Source organism: Aphelocoma coerulescens, chromosome 4, assembly GCF_041296385.1.
Source record: "Aphelocoma coerulescens isolate FSJ_1873_10779 chromosome 4, UR_Acoe_1.0, whole genome shotgun sequence".
In the NCBI taxonomy this organism is placed as follows: Eukaryota; Metazoa; Chordata; class Aves; order Passeriformes; family Corvidae; genus Aphelocoma; species Aphelocoma coerulescens.
The window spans coordinates 68590346-68608310 of record NC_091017.1 but is presented as its reverse complement, the minus strand read 5'-3'; the positions used below and the strand labels follow the sequence as shown (position 1 = coordinate 68608310).

The 17965-nt window shown below is 39.1% G+C and overlaps 1 protein-coding gene across 7 annotated transcripts in view; it reads left to right on the top strand.

Moving 5' to 3' along the window:
• Positions 1 to 17965, top strand: part of ABLIM2 (actin binding LIM protein family member 2) — a 131276-nt gene that overhangs the window by 49334 nt on the left and 63977 nt on the right. For all 7 annotated transcript variants that reach the window (XM_069014522.1, XM_069014526.1, XM_069014525.1 and 4 more), the window contains exons 4-6: positions 9149 to 9264; positions 13947 to 14073; positions 16032 to 16125. In XM_069014522.1, coding sequence (XP_068870623.1) covers positions 9149 to 9264; positions 13947 to 14073; positions 16032 to 16125 — 337 coding nt within the window. The remainder of the gene's footprint in view (positions 1 to 9148; positions 9265 to 13946; positions 14074 to 16031; positions 16126 to 17965) is intronic.

Genomic DNA, 17965 nt, shown 5'->3' with positions numbered 1-17965 from the left:
TCAAAGGGAAAGCCCACGGAGACACTGGTGCAGCACAGTTGAGATGCTCTGTGTGCTGGTGCCTCATGCAGGTGACTGTGCAGTCCCAAACCAGCATGTCCATGGCACTGTGCCCATCTGCCAGCCCAGCCTGCCCAGCCCATGGAGCTGCTGAGCTCAGATATCCTCCTGTGCTGATGCAGGAGCAGGACTTCAAATTCCAGAGCAGCTGTGGCTCATGGCAGGATCTCAATTAAATAAAGCAACTGAACAAATAATAATAATAGCCCTGATAAGGGGAAGGCTCTGAGATGGACAAGCCTTTATTATATTAAAATCTATCTAAGTTTTGCTCTGTTCCATAGGACATTTTTCCTTTTGGATACTTTAAACAAACATGAAGAGTAAAGATAAGGAAAAATCCTAGAGTCTTTTTCTTATTTTTTTCTTTTAATAGTAGAGAAAATTATTTCAGATGGATCTCTTGAGTTAACTGCTGGCTGCACATGCTCTTGGCCTGCAGCCTGGCAGTATTACAACTCTTCTAGAGATGAGCAGAGCTAATTCCTGGTACCTTTATTCTTAGCACTAGTACCTTCTGTACAGTGAGGTGCTTCTTTATTTAAGAGAAATCAAAAAACTGGTTGATTCCATTTTTCCTGCTAAACGTGCTTGTATTCTCAGTCACACCACTAGAGTTTAGCAGATTTTTTTTTTAAATGTTTGTTACTGCACTTATCAGCTTGGTACCTAACCTGGGTTTCAGCCTGTTGTTTATACCAACTCTTGCTGTATTTAGTTAGTCCTTTAGCTGATAGTTTAGAGCTTGGTGGTATTTTGTTTATTTTGTCTCCCTGGAAATTTGGAATAATTTTCCTTGTGACTAAAATATTTATTTTTAAGTACCTAACAATTCAGGTGAGTTAAACTGCAGCACTGTGAAATTATTCATGCTACAAATATCATGTGTGGTGAAGATGTGATAAAGCTTTTAAAAATTAAGTTCCTGATACAATAATATGTCATATAAAAAGAAAATCAGTGATGTTCCCTAGCCTTCTGTATAACTAAATAGTTGTATTAAATGCTATTTCACTGTTTCTAATTGTTCAATAGAGAGATCCAGATTTGCTTCTGTTGCTTTTCTTAGAAGGACACACAAGTTCTTATTGTCTTCGTCAGAGCCAGCTAATGCCTTGCTGACTAGCAGGATTCAATTAGTGTCTCCCAGGGGGGTTGTAACACTGATTTGTGATGCAGAGCAGCAGAAGAATCCTGTCATGTGTTTATATGCTTTAAATCAGCCTCAATTACCCCTGTCACTGCAAGCCAGACATAACCTGTGTTTTTTATGGGGAAGAGTGTCCTGTCTAAACATCATCAGTATTTATGTTATTGAATGATATCCTCAGTAAAAGTAAGGTTGGGAGACTATAAAGATGTGTTGTTTAAGCCAAAAGAAGGAACTTGTTTGTTCATTTAAGAAACAGTAATAATAAAAAGAGGGGGGAAAAAAAAGTGTAAAACCATCTACCTTGACATGTTCCATGGTGGGAAGAGTCAGGAGAACCATTTGTGGCCTCATTTCTTACAGATGGGCAGAAACCTTAAATACTGGGCCAAAGCACACTGTCAGTAGCAGTTAGCAGATGATGCCAACTGCATTTGGCATTACCTTTTACAGCCAGACTTTAATGTGGGTGCTGTGTTAGAAATCTGACTTCCAGGATGGTGTGAATTTGAGAGGTGGTGACTGCCTGCCAGTGGGGCTGATCCTGCTCTCATGGAAACCAAGCCAGGCTCTTACCATCTTCAGCATGGAAACACTGGTAGCAGAAGGCATTTTGCACTCATGACACATTTCTCCAGAATGAGCACTTCTGCAACCCCTATTTCTGTAGCTGCTGAAGTAACACTTTTAAACTGTTTCTACATTGAATAGTAAACCAGTGTCAGTAGCAAGTCCTTTTTTTTTTTCCTTATTTTCAGAGAAGAGAAGGTTTGAATAGAAACATGTGGGAAGTGTATGGTAGCATCAGTGAGAAAATCTAGCTAGAGGGAGCAGTGGGAAAAAGCCAGCAGTCCAAGCCCAGTTGTCTCCTGATGTTACTACTGTTGGATGCCACATGGCCCAGTGTCACAGGGAGCTGTATTCCTTGTACCCTCTGCGCTGCAGTCGTAACCTGCTGCCCTCCTCTGGAAAAGCTGCTGTGTCAGAAATCCAGCTCATCTCTGGGCATCTCTTGGGAGTCAGGTGCTACTGCCTAGGGCTGCCACAGGCTAAAGTCTGAAAAAAATGAATTGGTATTCAGAGAAAAAACACTATTAAAAGTACAAGATATTGTGCCATCCTATTTGATTGTTTCTATCTTGTGTTAACCAAGTGGCTCTTAAAAAAATGCAGCTTTTAATTGCATGTTTGCTCTGCTGGAGTAAAGATTGAGGGTTTAATCCCTTCTTCTTCCTGTGCTGTTCATAGTCTAGTGAAACCTTTTTCTGCTGTTGTGTTTTGTGATGATAACGCCTAAAACTAGGAATGAGTGGAAGAATAACGACATAGATTGAAAACTGTTGCAGATTAAATGCTTACTCTGAATTCCCAGGAAGTGGCTGAAAGTCTTCCTACAGCTTCATTAATTGGAGGGAGCTGCATTCTCCAGAAGGCTGCCAAAGACATTACCTTCAAAAGCTTCATGTGTTTGTAAAAGTAAAATAGAGGGAGAAAATTGAGCCTGGCTGTAGCAATAGAAGCTTAGTTTTATTAAAATTTTGCACATTCTTCTTACATGGCTGTTGTAGACAGGACAGTGTGGCTCTTACGTAGGGTGGGAAAGGGCAGGACATTGAGTCTTTCAGAAAGAAATGGGTTTCATACCTGTGATAATACTCTGAAAATTGAATTTTCAGGAGATGTCTTAGTGTGTTAATAAGTTATATAGATTCATTAAGCATATATAATGGTCTGTATAATGTTGTACCTAGAGCATGATTTCTGTTACTGATGGGCTATGTGTTCACTGGATATCAAAAAACTGGGATTTGCTTTTATGGGTGTTACTGTAATTAGTAAAGTTGGGGGGATTGGTGTTTACATACCCATTTGGAGGAGTGTATGTAATAGTTACCCCTTTAGTTTCAGTATTCTTGTACTTAAAAGTTGACAAAAAATTGTGACATGTGAATGATAAAGAGAGAACAACTTGGCCCTTAACTGGAGGATAGATAAGCACATGCATCCCAGATTAATAAGGAAACAGGTTCACATTTGCTTTACAGAATTTAGATATCTAACTTCTTCTGAGTTCAGGAAGTTTTCTTTTAAAACAGTATCTTGGCAGAAGCTGAATATGTGCCATGTACAGGTGAATAGTATGTGGGGGGGAAAGAGGCAGATACAGATTCTTCAAGGGATTGTGTGCCAAACCCAGATATAAAACCTCTTTCAACCCATTTGTATTTTTACAGTCTTCAAGAAAGTAATTCACTTTGGCCAGGCAGTTGAATATAAAAAATCAGAAAGCTGAAATCCTTTCCTTTTTTCAGCAGAAGATTGCGTAGTCCTACATATGTAACAGAAGTATGCTACTTCTAGAAAGAACTGAGATCTTTTGTGTATGTATGTCTTAAGAAGTAGGGTACTACTGAAAATTAGAAGTTCAAATTCAGTTTTTTCTTAAACTCAGCAATCATGTCAGACTTTCTGAATATGCTACACCTTTTTATTTGCTCACTTTCTTTAGTGCTGCTGAATTTCGAAAGGGTTTTGTTTCCACTTGAAATCAGCCTGAGTGTTCTTGGTATTTTGATTCTAAACCAAATATATTTATCAATATATGCTTCTTCCTGAATAAAGGGGTGGTGTTGTGCTGCTCTTGAAATTTAGTTCTGCTGCTCTTCAGGGGAAGGGTCTGGAGCACAAGTCTTGTGAGGAGCAGCTGAGCAGCAAACCTGGATTTGTTTGTTTGGAGCAAAGGAGGCTCAGGGGGTGCTTACTGCTTTCTACAGCTGCCTGAAAGGAGGCTGTAGTGAGGTGGGAGTTGGTTTCTTCTCCTAGGCAACCAGTGATAGGACAAGGGGAAATGTCTCTAAGCTGCACCAAAGGAGGTTCAGATTGGATATTAGGAAAAGTTTCTTTGCTGAAAAGGGAGCTAAACATTGGAACAGGGTGCCCAGGGAAGTGATGGGGTCACCATCCCTGGCAGTGTTCACAGAATGAGTAGACGTGGCACTATGCGATGATATGAGCCTGGTGATGTTTGGCCAAAGATTGGACTTGATGATCTTGGAGGTCTTTTGCAACCTTAGTGATTTTAGAGTTTTCTGATTCTATATGGAGCATCCCTATAGCCCTAGGATAATGCAAGATGGAAGGGATCTGTGGGGGTCCTGTGGTCCAGCCCCTGGCTCAAAGCAAGTCCAGTTTGAGCAGACAGCTGATGGAATTCCTTTAACATATTTCTAAGGATGGAGATCCACAGACTCCCTGAACAGTGTGTTCCAGCATTCAACAAGCTCATGGTAATTTTTTTTCCTTATACTGAGTTAACATTTCCCATGTTCCGGCTTGTGTCTTCCACCTCCAGTCCTTTCACTCTTTACCTCTGAGAAGAACGTGGCTCCAATTTCATGTACGTGTCATCAGGCAGTTTTAGACAGCAATATGACCTCTCCTGAGCAGGTACATCTCCTGCAGCCCCTGCCTGCCCATGTGTCCTGTGCTGCAGCTCTGAACCTGGCTACCTTCCATCATCTCCCTCCAGTAAATCTTGTCCTGAGGAGCCCAAGATTGTGCCTGCTGCAGTCTCTTAAATTATGAACATCAGGGAAGACCACATCCCTGGACCTGATGGCTACACTAATGCCTCCCAGGATGTTGATAGCCTTCTTTGCCATGGGGACGCTCTGCTGACTCGTGTCCAACATGGTGTCCACTGGGACCCCCTCATCTTCTTATGCTTTCCATCTGATTAACCCCTGTGGTGTACTGGTGCATGGGGTTGTTCCTCCCTGCTTACAGGATGTAGCATTTGCCCTTTCTGAAATTCATGGAGATGGTAGATAGCACACAATGTCCACTTTGTATCACCATTTTAATCCACGGGGTCAGATTCATCCCTATGGAGCACCTTGAGGGATGTGATAGTTCCAGGTACAAACTAGAGCAGAATTTGATCCTGTTGGTCCTTAGGTTGCAGTCTGACATTACACCTGACCTGGTTTAACTGCAGCCAGCTACTGAAATGAATAGCTTTGCTCTCTCCACAACCCAACCTCAGGCTTCTGTTAATTTTCATATATCAAATTTAGTTGACTGTTCAGCCACAGAGTTAGATCAGCAATTTAAAGAATAGATAGCCATCGATCTGCTCTGAAAAAAAAGAGAATATTTTCTTTAGTCCCTCCTAGAAAGCTTGACTGACTTTCCCACAGCTGCATAGATTGAGGCGTGGTGCAGAGAAAGACAAGACCAGGACCTGACCTTTTGGTATCAGCACACAGTTACCCTGGATTAGGCTGATGGTGATTTGATGTTTTACAATATAGTTCTGTTGGTCACCTCCAGATTTTTTTCTGGGTTTGCAAATATTTTAGGCAAGTGGATAAAACAAAATTTGTTGGGAAATGAATCATACATGTATTAAAATTCTACAAGTCATTTGAGAAAGCTGCTTTAAAAATGCTCTTAATTCTCATTTTAAAAATAGATTATCCAAATGTGAAAATCTCACTGAATATTTATTAAAGGATAAGTAGCTAATTAAAATCCTGTCCTGCTTTCTGCAATACCTAGCAGTGTTCAGTGGGTGACTGGTGGTGAGATATCATTGTATTTGAAGGCAGATATGCTGCTCTTAGCCTAAAATTCTATATATAGTCTTGCTCACAACTTACAGAGCTCAGAAACTGAAACCTTGTTAAGTGACTGTTACCACCTTCTGTTGTGCCTTCACTCATACTGGCATTGAAATGCTTGAGCAGAGCTGCTTGTGAAAGGGAGAGGTCAGCTGGTACAGAAAAACTGACAAATGTGTTGGGTGTGAATTTCCAGTGAACAAAACAGTGAAACAAACTTTGAGGCCTATTTATGGGTTTAGAAGACCTGTGAGGGAAGGAAACGTCTGTCTGTACCTTGGGGTGGACAGCGCCAAGGAATGTTTTTCTGGGGATGTTTTAGAGCAAGGTGTCTTGCACATTTGGAGAACAATAAAGAATCAAAAATTGTTGCCCTCTCCCATTGGATGGATTAACTACTGAACTCTTAGAAAAGAAGCCAAGTACGATATTTTTATGGGCTAGGAAACCCCCTTCCTGCCCTCCCATCTGAGGAGGCTCTGTGACATGCTGTGGTGCATGTGAGCTTTGGCATATTTTTAGGTGTCATCAGCCTGGTTCTGTCTTTGTGCCATAGGAGATCAATTATCCTATTCTTCTCTTCTAATTTTAACTTACTTCCTTTTAGATTGGCTAATTGCTTAGACAATGATGAGATGAGCCAATTCGAAGTGGTTGGTCCCTGCTTCTACTTTACCTGCTGCTTGGTGTATCTGTTTGAGGTGGGCTTCTGTGCTCATCAGAAGTTCAGCTGGATCTTTATTGGGTATATCCCTGAGTCAGGAAGATAAACTAACCTTACCTCTCCCTACTGCTCCTAATATATTGCATATAAGATTGTTCAGTAGTGACATTTTGTTCAGATTGTTCAGAGCAGTGAAGTGCTCACAGCTTCCAGCACATCACCATCCCCAGGATTATTAGTGGTGCAAAGCCTGCTGTTTTACTGAGACATCTCATGAGAGCCCAGCTGGGTCCTGAGCTGAACCCAGCCTTGGTTCCCATGGAGACTGTGGCAAAACGCAGTTGAAGGTATTGCCCTGCCCAGGGCATGCAACTGTACATAGGAATAAAAGATGGCAGCGTAGTTGTATGGCAGTGAGTGTGGTTGTGTGATGGTATCAGTGGAGCAGGGTGCTGGTTTTGTGGGGTTTTAATTTGGAGCAGACTACCAATGGTTGTAAGAAGTCTGTATGTATCTGTCAATCAAGATCAGATGTCTTCCTGAAAACACATAGGAGATCGATTACAAGTTCTTGTCTCAGTTCTGGAACAGCTGACTTCCCTTGGCTCGTTTCTTTCCAGGTCAGTTAGTAGTGCTAAGTCAATAGACTTGATTTTGTAATATTTTGTTAAAGTGAAAACATGTTTAAATGTTTATTTTCACATTGGCAGTAGAAAATTAGGACAGCATTTGAATTATATCACTCCATTTTCGAGACAGTTTTTGGTACTTAGTCATGAATTTATATTATCTGTATAGAAGTGTATCACATTTACTAATTTTTATTCAAATATATGTATGTTCATTTGAATACAATTTGAGTTGGGCCAGATGACCTTCAGAGGTCCTTTCCAATCACAACTCTTCTGTGAGTTCATAAAACTTTTATTATTCCATGTATTAGAAGTCTCTCTGATTTAAAAAATATCAAAATCTGTTGCAGACAACAGCTATGGCCTAAAAAGTTGGTTTTGGAGGGTTTTTTTGAATATATGACACAGAAGCTTGCTGCTGCTGCATTGCTGCAGGACAGGACAGATTTGCTCACTGGAGTGCAGCTCCATCACATCCTGTCTGTCACACTAGAGACAGTATTGTCTTCTGGTTAGGTTGCTGAGTAAAATTCATGGTACAAATCCTCTTTGAAACAGGTGGAAATTTAGGCCTCCTGGATCTGTACTAACATGGTGTTGGACCTCGTTGTACCAGAATCACACACAGATCATTTAGTTGGGTCAAAGAGCAATTTTAAAGGCTATTTCCATAAAGTATTTTTCCTTATCTTAAATTTAGATAAGCAAGAAAGTAGGAATTTTTTGGAGTATAAAGTCATTGTAGAAGAGAAAAAAAAAGTGAAAAGCAGAAATCTTTACCAGATATCAAAAAAGATAATAATATTTAAACTCCATGTGTGCTCATGATTTTTTAAATTATCACCAATGGTCCAAAATGGATGGCAGTGTTGAACACTTATGTGGTTTCAAATATGTTTTAGTATAATTTTATAGAAGCAAAGGACAGCATTGCTTTTGTTCTTTTTCTAAGTAATAAAATTATTTTAAATGTCATTCAAATGTAGAATAAGTTTCTCTTAGGCAGTTTAGGGAGGAAAATAATGTTTAAGTTTAGCACAAAGTATCTGTGTAGCTTTTGTAGTGAAGACAACCTCACAATTGGTATGAATTTGATAGCATTTGTGGGGAAATGCTATGGAGAGTTTTAATGAAATTTTAATCAGATGGACTGATCAGATGGACTTCACCATGAGGCAGAAGGTATGTGTTATGTTTGTGCCCCACTTAAGCCATATTTTGATAGCTTGGATAGGGATTTAGTTGGACATGAGCTTTGGGTGGAGTGAAATGTACTTCTAAATCCTCACCATCCTTTGCTGCATATGAAGTGATTTGTCCATCTGGTTCCCTTAGAGAAAAAGCCTCAGTGCTTTCTGTGCCCAGACGAAGAAGTGCACAGCAGAGAGCTTTTTGTTTTAAGGACATTGATAAAAAAGAATGATTTAATTAAGTGTAAGAAGAGCTTTTGTTGAGTAGGGAAAACAAGTAATGTAGACACTGTGGGTTTTATAACTGGGATAGGTTTTTTCCTTTGAGAGTTCACTAACATGTGCTTTCTGAGCACATAGATTAAGAGAAGGACTTTGATGTGGTAAAAGTTGTGAGGACAAGTGCTGGTTTTTAATGTATAAAAGTCATCACTCTTGTGCATCTATTTAACAACATAAAAGCAGCTGCATTTGCCTCCACTTTACTCCCTGTAATGCCAATTTTATTTTCATTCTGTAACTGATCCTGTCAGTGATGAACCCTGGCTGATAGTACATTTCTTAGATACACAACAATTTGGACTTGAGTGCTCACTGTGTTTTCATATCTTTAGATTTTTTTTTCCCTAAGAAGCTGTAACCATCTGCATTTGAAGCTGTTTGATATGTCCCTTTGATACTTAAGCCTCTAAGTGGCTGGAAAACTGAATGGGAACCGGGCAGGCAGAGGAAAAGAAGCCAGAGAATAATCAGTTCCTTTATGGAGAGATATTTAATTTCAGTAAAGGCGTGAGGCTGTAAGAGGTTTGCTTTTGTTTCTGCTGTTGTAGATTGCCTTTCCCTGCGGGTGACCGGGTGACTTTTAACGGGAAGGAGTGCATCTGCCAGAAATGTTCCCTGCCCCCCTCCAGCAGCGCTGGCTCTTTCCCTGTACAGAACCTGCGAAGTAAGTACGGATTTCTGCTTTTCCAGTCAGTATTTCTTAGTCTGCACAGGTTTAAAGGACAGAATTTTACACCAGTATGTGTAACTGGAACTTCTACCACTGTGCTGCATATGAGGTGTCATGAAATACAATGTAGCCTTGTGAAAAAGTATAGGGTGGTTTTTCAAGGAAGTCTGTTATTAAAAAGAAACACAGATGGTGCCATTATAGGATTAACAATACACAGAACCCCTCAAAGATATGATTAAAAAGAACTAAATCAAATTATTTGGAGAAAAATATAATATAGATGTTAATATTTTTGAAGATTTAGTCCAAGTCCAGCTGAAATAAAATCCAATGTGAGATTTAATGATTTTTAAGTGTTCCAGTATTGCTTCAGAAAATATTGGTGACCAGACTGCATGGCTAAATATTACACAGTAAGGGGTTTAATATGTGAAATGTCGCTGGGGGACATTCACCTTGACCTCAAGACTATTGTGCACTATCAGAAGGTACAAACACTACAGGGAAGAAATGTGGTCTTTTCACACCAACTTTTTTTGCAGTAGATCATAGAGAGGTGGTGTTGCTCTGAACTCCGTTCCTCTGCTGTTTTGCTCATGAAGTGCTTCCATGCTTTAAGAGTCCACTACCACCTTTATGTAATTAAAAAGCAGCAGCAATTCAATTAAACAGCAGAAACAAAAATATTTTTATTGACTGTCACATCAAGCTGGATTCAGCATGGCTGAGGAAGGGCCCCGTGGATTGCTCGTCTTCCTGCATATGGAATCTGGCCCACTTCTGGGAGAAACCTCTCCTTTTTTATCCTGTTTTCTTTTTTCCCTCACATTTCTTCACAGAAGTTTTCACCATCTACTTTCTACAGTTCATCAGCCAAAGCTGCTGTGTGAATGCTCTGTGAGATGCTCTACTGATTCCTCTTGCTAATGCCATTCTCTTTTGGGGATAGGATAGCCCTCTCTGTTAGGTGCTTTCTCTTGTCATTTATTGCAGAAATGGATCATCCTTGGCCGTCTTTGCTGTGTCCTTGTCATATGTGAAAAGTGCCTTTGCCTGTAATGGACATTACTTGCCTGGTTGAGTACTGTCAGAACAAGTTCATTTGATTATCTGTGATACAGAATCCTTTAATGTATTTACATTCCCTTTCTCTGTGTGCACAGACACACACCCCATGGAGAGTTTTTCTTGTCATTGCACTTCCCTTGCTCTCTTGGGCCACTGCACTGACTCTTCCCAGAGCACAGGCACCTGCAAACCTCAGCAAACCACTTGCCTCAGAGGGAAACAGCACTGGAAGCACATCTTTGTGGCAAAACCTGACCTTCGAAAGTAAAAGTTTAACTTTCTCCCAAATTAAATCTCAAACAGGTTTGTTTAAGCCTCAAATACATCTCTCTTTTAAATCTCATTAGAAATGGATGAAGTCCTTCCATAGGGTGGAATTGTTTGAGAGTCTTGATTCAAACTTGGATGATATCTGCCACACTTTAGACTGTCTTTTTGAAAGAATTCCCCTGAGATGAACCAGCTCTGCTTTTCAAACCACGTGCTGAGGGAGGTGAGCTGCTAGGTATAATGACTTCTCAAAGGGCATACTTGGCCTGCAAGTAAATTGAGCCATGGTGTTGCCAAGATCCCAGATAAATATCATCCTTTGCCTGTGTAGATTGTATCCTTTCTTATCCCTTCCTTACTCCCATTTCCCCAAGTGCCTTGCAGTGCAGCTACAGGCCACCATCTCCTGATCTCATGGTGACATGTAGCTCACAGCTGACCCCAGAGCTGGGAAGCTCATGGGACTCAGGAAATTGGATAGCAATGTATAATCCCTCCTCGGTGTGGGGAATTTGATGGGTCAATAGGAAGCACTGCAGCACAAGTTCATGGAGGTGTGTGCCTGTACATGTAACAGGATATGTAAGAGTCTGACCAGTGGCAATACACAGAAATTTAGCTAAATGTCTAAAAAGATACTAAAGAATTTGGGAAGCATTCAGATTAATATGTGAGATGTGAAAAGCAGTATGTAATATCAGCTGTTTTCCAAGCACATAATCCTTAGGCTAGAACCGGTGTTTCAGGAATAAATAAGCATTGTCAGAGACATCCTGGTTGAACTGGAGAACTGAAAATCCCTTGTGGCTGGCTGTAGCTGTGCTACATATTCCATAGAGCAGTGGATGGTGTATCTCCTAACAACGGCTTTCTTGGAAGAGACCTTAATGCTTTAAACCAACGATTCTTTTTAGTAGTGCGCAAAAACGTGCAACTTCAGGCAAACTTCATCAAGGAACAAGTAGTGCATTGACCCACTGTTAACACTGGGTTTGTTCCTGTCTCAGAACTGTCTGATGTGTACCATGTGTGCTGTTCAGCAGCCTGTTTATCTCAGCAGTGCTTTCAGAATATCTCTTGGGGACTCACTGAGCTCCCAACATCACTGCCCCCTCCTGACAAGCCCTTCTATTTTCATCCTCCCTTTTTGCTTCTGACCTCCTTCATGCATTCCATTTGGAAGAAATGAAGAATGCAAAATACTTGCTTTCTGCCCAAGTCCTTGAATTTTTTGTTATTATAGAAGTATAATAATATAATCTCTGTTTTGTTTTGTTTTATAAAACAATAGCTCTGAAAGTCTCTTATGACACTGTTGATGTTGAGAGAGTACTCAAGGAAGAATATCAACATGTAGCAGCAAATTGATGTGTTCTGCAGAATTGTTGGTTGAAATTAGTTGAGTCACCAAAGGATGCTGGATCCAAGATGGGAAGACAAGGACGCTGCATCAGTAGGCACTGTTGGCATAGCAACCACAATATTTGTTTGTAATTATCTGGCACTTTACAGAGAAAGCAGCCGTTGGGAATAAAAAAGGGAGCTCACAAAATGCTGCATTTCTGCCCACCCAAGCTTAAACCAGATGAAAGGTGAATGACATCTGAGCACATGATGTTGTATTCAGTTTGTGAAATAAGCCCTCAAGCAGTGAGGTTAAATTAGATTACCAGATGAATCCCCAGTAGAGGGGAGATCACAAACAAATTTCTGATTGCAGTTAAACAATAGATACTGTAAAATACTGCAGAGGCTAAAGCCAGACACACACCCAAATGTTCTTTTTTATGAGCTAAACTCAAATGTTCTGATCTGTAGTGCACATGCTTTTGTCCTAGGCTTGTTTCCACGTATTGGCACTCTAGAGGGTAACATTAAAGAGGTACATTATTGCTCCCTCAATACATTCCAAATCCACTAAAGGAAAATACAAACTATGCTTTATTGTTGTGTGCTCAGAAGTGAAACATTTACAATTTCACTTACACTGTCTCGTTAGGGTCATGTAACCAACTAAATACAATCTTAAATCAAAAAGGTTTTAAGAGGACTGTTTAAATGTTTTAATGAGACCCTAGGTTTAGAGTTCTTTCTTAATAACTAGAGAAATCTTTTTAATGCTTTTGCAAAGCTTTCTCTTCCAGCTAAGACACTGTTGTGGGCTTTTTTCCTCTCCTGGCATCTCTGAATGATTAAGTGTCTTTCAGGTTTTGTCTTTTCTCTAGGAAATTGTTGGTATACCTGAAGAATTCCTAAAAATACTATGTATTTTTCCACATGAGATGGAAGATATATTATGGAGGATTAGAAGGATTACTGAGATATTGGTATTAGAATCAATTTATCACTGACATTTATCCCTATTTTTCCACATATTCTGACTATTTTAACATTTAGTAAGAAAATCATACATAGACAGGAAATCTGTAGAGTAAAGAGTGAATGAGAGATTGTCGTTGTAGGGTACTAGAGGGTTCATTTTTGATTTGGAGAACCAGATCCAAATCCCATGTCTATGTAACATCTCTAAAGAGGGCACTCGCAGGTGGACTCTTTGTGTGGAAACTGAGTGTAGATTTGGCTTTTAGTAGCTTAGGCAAAATATTCTATTGTTAAAAACAAGGCAACCAAACACCTAGAAAGTCTTGTTCTCAATTACTCTCCCTGGGAAGTATAGCTAGTTAACCTTCAGCCTGTTTAACCAACATAGACTAACCTCTGTTACCCAGTTATTACATGTTTTACATGTATTTTTTGTTAGCACCTCCTGGAGCTTTAATATAAGTGAATTTCTACAAAGAATAAATACATTGACAGCCATCACTTTCACATATTGAAATGTCACTAATGCCTCTTAAGTATTGGTGTGTTTTTCCTGGTTACAGGAAATTTCATATCAGAATTTCTTCTTGGATTTTTTTCATGTTTTCACAAAGAATTTTGAAATAAGTAGAGCTTGCAGATACAAAGTCTAATAGAATCAGTTATTTGTTTTACTCTTTGTCTTATTTCTTTTCTCAGGCTGATTTGCGATGCTTGAAAAATTAATCAGCAAAACTTCGTATTTTTTAAACACGATATAAATGAATTAAAATAAAGTCTAAGTCACTAGGAAACTAAAGTCATCAGCTTTTTTCTTTGAATGATGCATGTCTTGTAACAATGTCAGAGCATTCTAAGGGCAGCAACACTTGTCATCTATCAGTGAGCAGCCAGGAGTGAGCTATGGAGCCCTCGTGAGCTGTTACGGGGATGGATCCTTGTACTGCAGTAACCAACTGTTGCATGACCACCTAAAGAATATGGTTCACTCATACTGGATTTTTCTCTTGCAGATTGTGGGGGTTGTGGTTCAGAAATAAAAAATGGTCAGTCCTTGGTCGCCTTGGACAAACACTGGCATTTGGGCTGTTTTAAGTGCAATACTTGTGGCAAGCTACTGAATGCAGAGTATATCAGCAAGTAAGTAGGGGAGTATTTTCACCTCTTTTCAGCATTCTTTTAATGCCAAATAATTAATTAATCGTTGCAGACCCTTTATTTTTTGTTTATATATTTTTGGAGAGATATAAGATATTAGAGATTGTTGTCTGAATTATTATCTAAATTGTATTATAGAAATAGAAATGGAGGGAAGTAGAAGTCACATTTGTCCATTTACCTGGAAAGGGACTTTACAAAGCAGCTATGCTACAGAGAGTCAGTGGGTGGAATATGTTTCAAAGACCCAAAGTTATGCCCTTAGTTACCTATGGTTTTTCTCTCTGTGATGCTGTAATATGAGCAAGCAGATACTGTTCTTTCTGTATGTACTATATGAGCAGAAATGTTCACCAGAAGTTCATTAAGGATGTACATATCATGCTTTTGTGCTGCTCCAGACCTTTGTGCTGTCAGATTTGGACTGAACGTGATGACAGCACTGAGAAACAGCACAAAGCACGCACACACCAAGTCCCATGTCAGCACTTTAATCGGGCCAGTGACATACAGGGCTTTCACTGGCCAAGGCACCTGGGATTAATTTCTGCTTCAGATGAGTGTGTTACTCTGAGATTTTCTTAAGCAGTGAAGTAACTCAGTCACCAGTGCCCAGAGATGATGGAGGTTCAGAGCCTACTTTTGAAAGTTCACTGACTTTCAACAATTCTTTGGATTTCGATTACCACAAGTGTAATATTTAATTTCACAACTTGTGCTGGAGAAACAATATAAAAAGGGTGTTCTTAAATAAGGTTTTGCATTGTCTCAATGTTGTGCTACTCTGCTGTATTTTAGTACAGTGCTTTTTTTTTCTTGTTATTTAATATAAACCTCCCATAAATTGTAAAGATATAGTTATTGTGAAATCCTCCTTTTAAAAAGGCTAAATGCCAAACAAAATAACTCAAGAGAAGAAACATCCTGGCTTTAATTAATTCAATTAATTATTGTAATAACTTATAGGTTAGTCTCTAAGAAATCCAACTTGCATGCTATAAAATTAATTTCTATGTTTCTCTAGGGAAATGTCTGATAAAATTATGGCTCTGCTAATAAATCTATCTGATCAGGGGCTGGTTTAACATAACAAACAAAACATATTTAACTATGTTTAACTTGCACTTTGAAACATGAGAAGAATCTTCAGTTTCTTCTTCGAACAATTTGTTTTCATTCATCAGTTTAATGGTCTACATGTACAGCTTCATAAAACTGTAAAATGTAAAATTAACAGGTTCTTGTCAGGGCAGTAGTCCAAGTGTTCTGGTCCTGATGCTTTACAATAAAAGCTGAGACTGGTTTTTATTCTTCATATCTCTAAATTTTCACTTGTGGTGTTGAAATAGCTGGTCACATCATGCATGAACACACTGCTGCTCAGGCTGAATTCTTGTAGTCATTGCTGGCTTCTGTGCAGCACATTCCCAAGATGTTTGATCCCTGGCTGTCTTTAAGCAAGTCCAGTCAAGAATGTCAGATTTAAATGTTTATCAAAACTTGGTTTACAGACAAGATATTTGAGAAATTTCTCTCCGCAGTCTCAGCTAAAGGATTAAGTAACACATACATTGGATGATACATAAATTGAATGAATAAGATGATAAGAGGGGAAGACTAATACACAGAAATAACTGGTTTTTCCACAGAGGGGGAGACATGTGGAATCAGTTAATGGGTAACATGATTAAACAGATGGTATGAGGGTCTCAGAGACGGAGTGTTGTTGCACGTTTAGCAGCAAAGCAGAAAAGTGGTCCAAAATAGTTCATTAACTATTCAGTTTTTTACAATATTAATAAATATGAGGTACTTGGGAGGCAGGAATACCCATAAATACCCTATGAACTGTTGAATCATTGACAAATTTTAGATGCATAATCTAGTGAATGGTGAGCTTACATAAAGCAGCATCTGTATGACCTGTTGTTCTTCCCTAGGGATGGTGTTCCATACTGCGAAACGGACTATCATGCAAAGTTTGGTATCAGATGTGACAATTGTGAAAAGTACATCACAGGACGAGTGCTTGAGGTAGGGAGAAGCTGTCATTGAAGCACATCTTGAAGTGTACAAAAAGAGTAGCTCTATTGAGTTTAGTCCTATGCTCACAAATGAGTGTTAATGCAACAGTTTAATGTTACTATTATTAAATACCTGGAACTTTTTCTGTAATTGGGTTCTTTGTTTCTTCTGTTAATGATTTGGTAATAAGCAGAGTCCCTAAATGGATAGTTATGGTACTGGAAAATGTTCAAGCAGCAAAAGTAATTAATGAATGTGTTATCAGGCATATTTTAAAACTTGTGCTAAATTAACTTGTAATTTCTGCTTTTTGATTCTCTTTTATGTTCCCCAAACATAGGATGAAGCTGTTGAAAAGTAAAATGAATGATTTGAACTGTGTTTTTGCACCCAGAAATGAGCTGTGTGGCAGAGATTTTTTGTGCTTGTTGTTCTAAGAAGCAGGAGGTTGTTTAGTGTAGGTGCATGTTTATGCATTATGCAAAAATTTCCTTATAACTGACCCAGTGTCAGAAATGAATATATTCCTTGGATCTGAATAGAATTTGTCCTTATCCTTGTGTACTGTTATCCCATCAATGTCATTGATTATCTGCTTTTTCTTTCTGCTTTTCCCTGTATCTTGCCAAGTCCAAGCAGTACTGGCATTAGGAAGAGTTACTCAGTTCACTCTTTGCATCAGCTAAGAAGGCCTGGAGAAGTCCCAAAGGACTTCCACCAGAGGAAGATGTGCTTGAGTCACACAAAGACTTAACTGTCCAAGTGGTGGACAATTACAGCTTGTTAGGAACTGATGAGCAATTGTCCATACTAGATGAGAATCTCTATTGGATGGGATGATATGGTGCTAATGTTAGGCGTGAGAGGCTTTTCCATTAAAAACTGTTTTTACGGACCTCTTCAAAAAGAGATTTCTAGAAGGGAATTTGAAAGAATATAAAGAAAGCTTTCTCATTTTTTTGCACACTATTGTCTCAACTGGGAGAGGCAAAACAAAACATCTTAAAACCGTAAAAAATGTAAAAGGTGACCAGTGAAAGCTGTTACATGTTTTCAGAGGTGTTAACCTTTGACACTGAATGAAAGGGAATAGGAGGGGGTGGGATTTGAAAGTAAAGGTAATTAAGGGACAGATGAATGCAGAAAGAAGAGTTAAAGCTGTGGCAAATTTGGAATGCATTTAGAGACGTTTACATGCAATGATTAATACTGAGATAGGAGAAGAACAGAAGCTCCAGTTTCTGTACTGACTCTTGGCTGCACAATACTGTGTTTTTCTGTCCTGGTTCTTGCCTTGAAATATGTGCAAAAATGCTCTTTTTATTAGGTAATATTTTACCTGCAGTATGGTTAAACAATGGCATGCGGTGTGATGTGGTTAAGAACTGGGTCCTTCCTGTCTCTATGGGTAATAAAAAAAAAAAAAATTTTAGAGATCTGCATCGTAACAGTACCAAGTTTGATTTGTGGGACCTGGGAGCACATGTGACTGTAGTTGATTCTTCTGACTGCTTGGTGAGAGTGTACTGAATAGAAGACAGTTCCTTGTTTTTATTGTAGATGGGCCAGTAACAAACTTGGGAAAAGTTAATTTTTTAAAGGTATTAAAGGAATTCTACTATGAGAGATTGCATATGATGATTTCATGTGTGTGCCCCTCTCCTCTCCATTCCCTAGTGTTGGGCAGCTCTGTAGCACTGATTCTCATCTTACTTTGGTATTGGTTCACGCTGGAAGCTACTTTCATTGGTCTGTGGCACTTAACTGTGGAAAAAATACTGATGCAAGATTCTGAAACCGTTGAAAAAAAATAGATGAGGAGAAAGGAGTGTCACAATCTGTAAAAACA